This window comes from Oratosquilla oratoria, chromosome 11 (genome assembly GCF_046742065.1).
Source record: "Oratosquilla oratoria isolate Oo_2021 chromosome 11, ASM4674206v1, whole genome shotgun sequence".
NCBI classification, from domain to species: domain Eukaryota; kingdom Metazoa; phylum Arthropoda; class Malacostraca; order Stomatopoda; family Squillidae; genus Oratosquilla; species Oratosquilla oratoria.
Genome location: NC_134787.1, coordinates 16,015,083 through 16,022,582, shown reverse-complemented (window position 1 = coordinate 16,022,582; position 7,500 = coordinate 16,015,083). Strand labels below are relative to the sequence as shown.

Genomic DNA, 7,500 nt, shown 5'->3' with positions numbered 1-7,500 from the left:
CATTTCTTGCAATGACAAGATTTATAGAAGACCGCTAACAAGCGACATTTTTTTTACCATAATCGATAGTTCCTTGTATGCTAGCCATCATCTAGATTGGCAGATATGCCCCTCCCCTACACAGAATCTCCACCCCCTCGAACATGTGATTGGTTGGCGCAAAAAACACTCACTGACGTCACGTTTGCCATCACATCCCCACCAGCCAATGAAAAGCCAGGAACGGGGATTCTGTGGACGGCCAACCAATCAGGAAGAGTCTGAAGATTCTATTCATCTAGAGGCTTCAAGGACATATTTCTAGACACCTACAGGTCACACTTGGAGGGGCCCCCACTGATATTGGTTATAAGAAGACCACAGGGACAGTAGGATCCCGTCAGCAAAAATAAATAAAAATTAGATAAATAAACAAAATTAGATAAAAACAAATCTAAACAAATCAATGAACAGATATAACAAAGTATAAAGATAATAATCTGACCGGTGTTAGTTTTTAGTATTTCCCAAAGTCAATAATAGCAAAATGAACTATAAAAAAAACTCAAAGGAATACAAAGGATTACAAAGGCGGAGCATGCCGACAGGAGACCTTTTGGTCCATATCAAGGTCGGATGCGAAAAAATTATAATAATGATAAATTAGTAAATAAATAAATGAATGAATAAATAAAAACTATAATAAAGTAAATAATAATAATTTCTAGTACAAGAAAAAAAAAGTTATGTTTCAGGAGTTTTGACTCATTTCAGTACCTTTTAGTTGGTTTTCATTTGTCTCTAATTGGGAATGTGAGATAAGGTATTTCTTGATCTGTAAACATTGTCACATGCATAAGGAATTGATTTCTCTTATACTTGATAAGAAATTTGTGGTACAGGAGTGTTAGATATTTTACCAGTACTCATAGATGGCTTTGATTTTTGAAAATGTGTATTTTTTTCATTCAGTCTAATAATAAAATATAGCAAACTTCACTCACTACATTCATTATTAATCTTATCAAATGTTTTTGTCATGAAAAAATAATAATTTTCACTTTCAGGTAAGATTAAAGCTTGGTATGTAATAATTCTGTATTTTGGCTATATTTCACTAAAAGGCCTGTCCTGTGCTCAGATCATCGAAAAAGGCACGTTTGAAAAAAAAATTATTTATAAGAAAAAGTTAAAAACAAGGCCATTTTTGTAATCTGGAATGCAAAAGCAATCAAAAACACCTACTGATTTTTTTTTTTGAAAGCGGGAACTTAATGCGTACCATAAAGGGTTAAAACATCTTTTATTTACATTGTAATTACTCTTTAAGAGAGAAAGGTGATGTGAGTCAGGTAGAGATGAAAAGGTGCACATGGACAGATGTTGATGAAAGTGCAGGCAGTAAGGGGAAGACGGGAAGTATATCTTAGGAAACTATTGAATGTGAAGGAGGATAGGGAGGAATTCATTGTGGCAGTGGAAGGCGCTAAAAATGATGGTGAAGGGAGAGGAAAATTGAAGAAATATAAGAAGAGATGAGGTAAAAGTTTTGAAAAAAAAAATTATGAGAACCAATAAGGCACCTAGGTTGAATAGGTGTCATACGGGGTATCTGAAGAAAGGAGGTACAGTAATAGTGGACTGGCTGGAGAGGTTGTTTAATGTGTGTCTAAGGAGGGGTAAAGTGTCGGAGGACTAGTGGAGTGCATGTATAGTTCTGCTTTACAAAGGAAAAGGGGACAAATGTGATTGTAGAAGTTTTAGAGGGATCAGTTTGTTGAGTGTAGTTGTGGTGGCTTATGAGAAAGGTTTAATTGAGAAGATTAGTAGAGGAACAGAGTAATTGCTGAGGACCACTGTGGTTTTAGGAAAGATAGAAGATGCGTGGATTAGGTGTTTGTGGTATGACAGATTAGTGAGAAGGCTTTGGTAAAAGGTAAGGATGTTTTGGGCCTTTATGGATCTGGAAAAGGCTAATGACAGGATAGACAGGAAGGCACTGTAAGTGGTACTGCAGACATATGGGATTGGAGGAAAGCTGTTAAGGGCAGCCAAGAGTTTTTATGAGAGTAGGAGAGCCTGTGTTAGAATTGGAAACCGAGAGAGTGAGTGGTTTAAGGTAAAGGTGGGGTTGCACCATGGCTGTTCAATGTGTACATGGATGGGGTGGTGTGGGAGGTAAATACGAGGATAATGGGCAAGGAACTGGAGATGGTTGAAGATAATGAAGAGAAGTAGGAAGTGAAACAGTTGTTGTTTGCGGACACAACTGCACTTGTGGCAGGGTCTGAGGGGGAATTAAGGGAGTTAGTGACGGAGTTTGGGAAGGTATGCGATAGGAGAATGCTGAAGGTAAATGTGGGTAAAAGTAAGGTGATGAGATTTACAAGGGAAGAGGATGGCAATGAATTGGAAGTAAATCTTAAAGAACCGAGGCTGGAGGAAGTGGATAGTTTTAAGTATTTGGGGTCGTATGTGGCAAGAAATTGAGGGATGGAGGTGGATATAACTTGTAGATTGAGAGAAGCAAGTAAATGCCCTGGGGATTAAAAAGTGTCATGAGAAATAGGCATCTGTGAATGAATGCAAAGAAAGGATTATACGAAGGGGTGACTGTGCCGACAGTGCTCTATGGGGCGGAGACTTTTTGATTGAGAGAGGCAGAAAGGAGAAGTTTAAATGTGTTTGAGATGAAGTGTCTGAGAAATATGGTAGGAGTTACAAGGTTGGATAGCGTGAGAAATGAGGCGAGGAGAGCAGGAGAGGAAAAGGAGAAAGTAGATAGGGCTGATGAAAGAGAATTGGGATGGTTTGAACACGTGGAAAGTATGAGTGAAGAAATATTAGTAAAAGAGGTGTGGAAGGAAGGGCTTGAACTTGAGGGGACGACCGAAGATAAGATGGATGGATGGAACGAAATGGGATTTGAGCAAGAGAGGAATACCTGTTGAACAAGGAAGGGAGAAGGCGGGAGATAGGGATGAGTGGAGGATGGCTGTGTATGGAAGATACTTTGACGCAGCCCGAAGGTATTTCTCCCCGTCTTCTCTATTTTCCGTATGAGTGGACGGAGAGGGGGAGATCGCCGATGAAGTGAAGCGGCCTTACTGTGGATGTACTGTGTCTTGCTGCATTGCTTCTGACCCGGTCAGTGGACAGGAGAGGAGCTAAGATGAGAAGGAAACAAGGGTTTTGTTTGAGAATGGAATGGGTGGGAGTGGGTGCGTTTCTATGGCTTGACTATCTCCTTTATACAGGGAAAAAACAATTGGTTCATAGATAAACATTATAATCATTATCATTATCGTTATTATTATTATTATTATTATTATTATTATTATTATTATTATTATTATTATTATTATTATTATTATTATTATTATTATTATTATTATTATTATTATTGTTATTATTGTTATTATTGTTATTATTATTATCATTATTATTATTATTATTATTGTGTATACATTGTGACGAATGTGGATAGGAGGTAAGGGAACACGGGCTGAGGGAAATATTTTTATTCCTGACTAGTTTCGCCTGAGTGGCTTCTTCAGAGGAACATAGTTTGAAGTCAAGTTGGTCAATATATATGGCAAAAGAAGGAACGTGGCAAAGAGAAAAGTCCAACGCTAAATATTAGGTGGTCCCAAATTCCAATCTAACGAGAGACCTAGACAAAATCTTATCGTCCTCCAACATTCGTCTTGCGACTTCCACAGGTACGAAAGTAAAGGACCTTTTAATCAAGAAAAAAGACCCAACCACAAATACAAACAGCGTAGTTTACGAAATCCCGTGTGGTGGATGTGACAGAAAATACATCGGTGAAACCGGCAGAGGCTTAGACACCAGATTGAAAGAACACCGAGCAGATGTAAGGCACCACAGGGTTAGTAGTGCATTAGTTAACCATGTCGACGAAAGAGGCCATCTACCAAAATGGGACCAGGCAAAAATTCTCATGGATAACATTACACGGCAGGAAAGAAAGGCGATGGAGTCCGTTTTTATCAACATCCATGATAACATCAATAAGAGGACTGGGTATTTAATATGGGCTAAAGCAGCAGCACACTTTATCGTAACGAATAATAAACACAGAGCCCCTGATCCAGACGGACGTTTCAGCCACGCGAACAACAGGAGGATACTTGGTCCACCCGCTGTGACAGTCCGCCACACCGACAGATGAGGTTGAGTGGGGGACCAACCTGACACTTTGCCACGTTCCTTCTTTTGCCATATATATTGACCAACTTGACTTCAAACTATGTTCCTCTGAAGAAGCCACTCAGGCGAAACTAGTCAGGAATAAAAGTATTTCCCTCAGCCCGTGTTCCCTTACCTCCTATCCACATTATTATTATTATTATTATTATTATTATTATTATTATTATTATTATTATTATTATTATTATTATTATTATTATTATTATTATTATTATCATCTTTATCATGATTATTATCATTATTATTTCATTCATTTGTATTATCTTTATTTTTCTATTTTTATCTGTATATTTTCTGACAATTTTATTTCTTTTTTATTTAATAATCTTATTCTTTTCTATTTTCATTTGTTTATTCATTTACTTTATTCATCTGATTTCATTTATTCATTTATTTTGTGTTTATTTTTTCACCTACTTCTCTTTTCTTTCTACTTTATTTCTTTTCTTTTCTTTTTTCCCAGAATTTTCAAAATAACTAATTCGGGACTAATTTCCTTTCTTCTTTTATTTGCAGACGTCATGGACGTACCCACGAGTCGTTACTCCATCAGCAACCGGTACTGGACCTCGACCGGCGCCGGGAACTCGGAGGTGAAGTTGGAGGGGGAGGGTGGGGTGGACCCTCCAACGAGCCCGAGCGGGAACTACCTGCTGGCGACGCTTCGCGTGAGTTCGGAGGACGTGGTGGCTTGTGTCTGGCTCAAGTTGAATCACTTCGCGGACCCTGCCGTCGTCATGATGATGGCCAGCAACGACACCACCGATGCCCACGTCTCTGTCGGTGGGTTGGGGTGCTTAGGGACCCACGCCCACGCCCAAAACCCAACGCTCTCTCTGAGGAGGGGGTGGCAAGAGAGGTGCTGAGTAGCTGCGGCCGGAGCCGTCGCCTTTGCCCTATTATACGCTTTAGGGACTGTTGGGGCAGTCACGATAATAATAATAGAAATAATAATAATAATAATAATAATAATAATAATAATAATAATAATAATAATAATAATAATAATAATAATAATAATAATAATAATAATAATAATAATAATAATAATAATAATACATACATATACCAAAGGCTTTTTCCCCCTACACGGGGGGTAGCCAAAAAAAGGCATAGAAACCACTCCCACCCATTCCATTTCCTATATATTCCACTCCCCTCCTCCCTCCTCCCTCCCTCTTATCTTGATACCTCCTGGATGACGGGTCATCCCTGCATCCTGTCCACTGCCCTGGGTCAGAAGCAGTACCGCAAGACAAAGCATATCCACAGCAAGGCCGCTTCATAAATTCGGCGACCCCCCCTCTCCGTCCCCTCATGCAGAAAAGGAGAAGACGGGGAGAAATCCCTTCGGGCTGCGTCAATTTATTTCTCATACATACTTCCTCACCCCCCATCCCCCACCCACTCCCCCTCATGCATCACAGCATCATCTATACACAACCACTCTCTATTCACCCCTATCTTCTGTCCTCTCCCGTCCTTCCTCCACAGACATTCCTCTCTTTTGTAATGCCCCTTTCACCCCATCCTTCCATCTCACCCTAGGACGCCCCCTCATATTCACTCCTTCCACCTCTGCCTTCCACACTTCTTTTACTACTACTACTACTACTACTACTACTACTACTACTACTACTAATAATAATAATAATAATAATAATAATAATAATAATAATAATAATAATAATGATAATGATAATAATAATAATAATGATAATAATAATAATAATAATAACAATAATAATAATAATAATGATAATAGTAATAATAATGATAATAGTAATAATAATGATAATAGTAATAATAATGATAATAATAATGATAATAATAATAATAATAATAATGATAATAATAATAATAATAATAATGATAATAATAATAATAATAATGATAATAATTATGATAATAGTAATAACAATAACATTAATAATAATAATGATAATGACAATAGTAACAATAACAATAAAAAATAGTGATAGAATTGAAATACATTTCAAATTCATTAACTTGTTCATCTTCGTGAGAGATGATTAAAACTCGATATTCAAAACCAAATTACTCGGAATTAAACGAGATCAAGTTGTTTAATCAAACACTAATTACTAAGTTATATATTTACAAAATCTCCTTCGTTCGTTCCTGAATTTGTCTCACTGTGGCGAGTTGGGAATCGATCTCGGCTCACATAGGTCCTCCATGACCTGTCCGGCTATCCGAACACTAAGGGCAAAGGTGGGAGTTTCGGTCGCTGCTTAGTGCCTCTTGGTGTTAAATCTTATTCATCAACTTATTTATTCATTCATCTATTTATCTATATGCTTGTTTATCTATCTATTCATCTATTTATTTATTTATTTAGCTGTGTTTATTCATTAATCAGTTATTTGACTATTTATTCATTATTTATTTTATCTATTTATGTATTCATATTTTTTTATCTTTTTATTTATGTCTTCTATTCATCTATTTATTTGTCAACTTATTTATCTATTTGTTTCTGGTCTCCTCCTCAGGTTTGGTGTACGAGGGCGTCCTCCTCCGCTTCGACCACACCGTCTACGCCTCCCCGGCGAGGCTCCTCCCCTTCACGTGGTACCATGTCTGCCTGTCCCACACGCCAAAGGGCGTGGCCGTCTACCTCGACGGCCTCCGGGTCATCTACGGCGAGCAGGTGAGCACCATCTTCCGCGAGAGCAGCATCGTCGTCATGGGAGGCGGCCTTCGATGGTCCTCCATGAGGTCCTCATCGGCCTTCCTCTTCGGCAGCGGCCTCCAAGCCGAGATGCAGATGCTAGCCTCGCAGCAGCCCCGAAACGGCGAGGTCACGGGTAGCTTCGATGGTCAACTGCAAGACCCGAGGGTTTGGGACTTCAAGCTCGAGGAGTCTGAGATCGAGTCGTTGAGCAGCTGTGACGGTTCCTCCTTCTCAGCCGTCGTCAGTGGGAGTCATTGGGTCATGAAGGGGGAGGAGGTGTCCAGGGACATCGCGGACATTATGCAGCCGTGCAAAAGAAAGGACTTCGATTTTGTCCTCTTCCCGGAGACGTCCTCCTTCATCGAGAACCGATCGCGTTGTCGGAGGTTCGGTCTTAGCCCGATCACTCCAACGCAAGGGTTTCATTACGAAGTCGTCCGAGAAGCGGCGCAGTCTTACAGAAACTCCTGTTCTCGAGGAAACAACTTGGTATGGATACGGGAGGGGTCCAAGACTCCTGAGGTATGCAGAACGCTTACTCCTTTCGGTGAGGAGCAAGCTAGCTGCCATGAGGACTACACCATCTGTGG

General features: G+C 39.4%; 1 protein-coding gene across 1 annotated transcript in view; it reads left to right on the top strand.

Annotated features, from left to right (window-relative positions):
* The window catches only part of LOC143029456 (uncharacterized), an 82,054-nt gene that overhangs the window by 34,889 nt on the left and 39,665 nt on the right, over nucleotides 1-7,500 (top strand). Inside the window, exons 3-4 of the mRNA XM_076192102.1 lie at nucleotides 4,729-4,995; nucleotides 6,729-7,500. The exon at nucleotides 6,729-7,500 is cut by the window's right edge and continues 773 nt beyond it. Of these exons, the coding sequence (XP_076048217.1) occupies nucleotides 4,729-4,995; nucleotides 6,729-7,500 (1,039 nt within the window). The remainder of the gene's footprint in view (nucleotides 1-4,728; nucleotides 4,996-6,728) is intronic.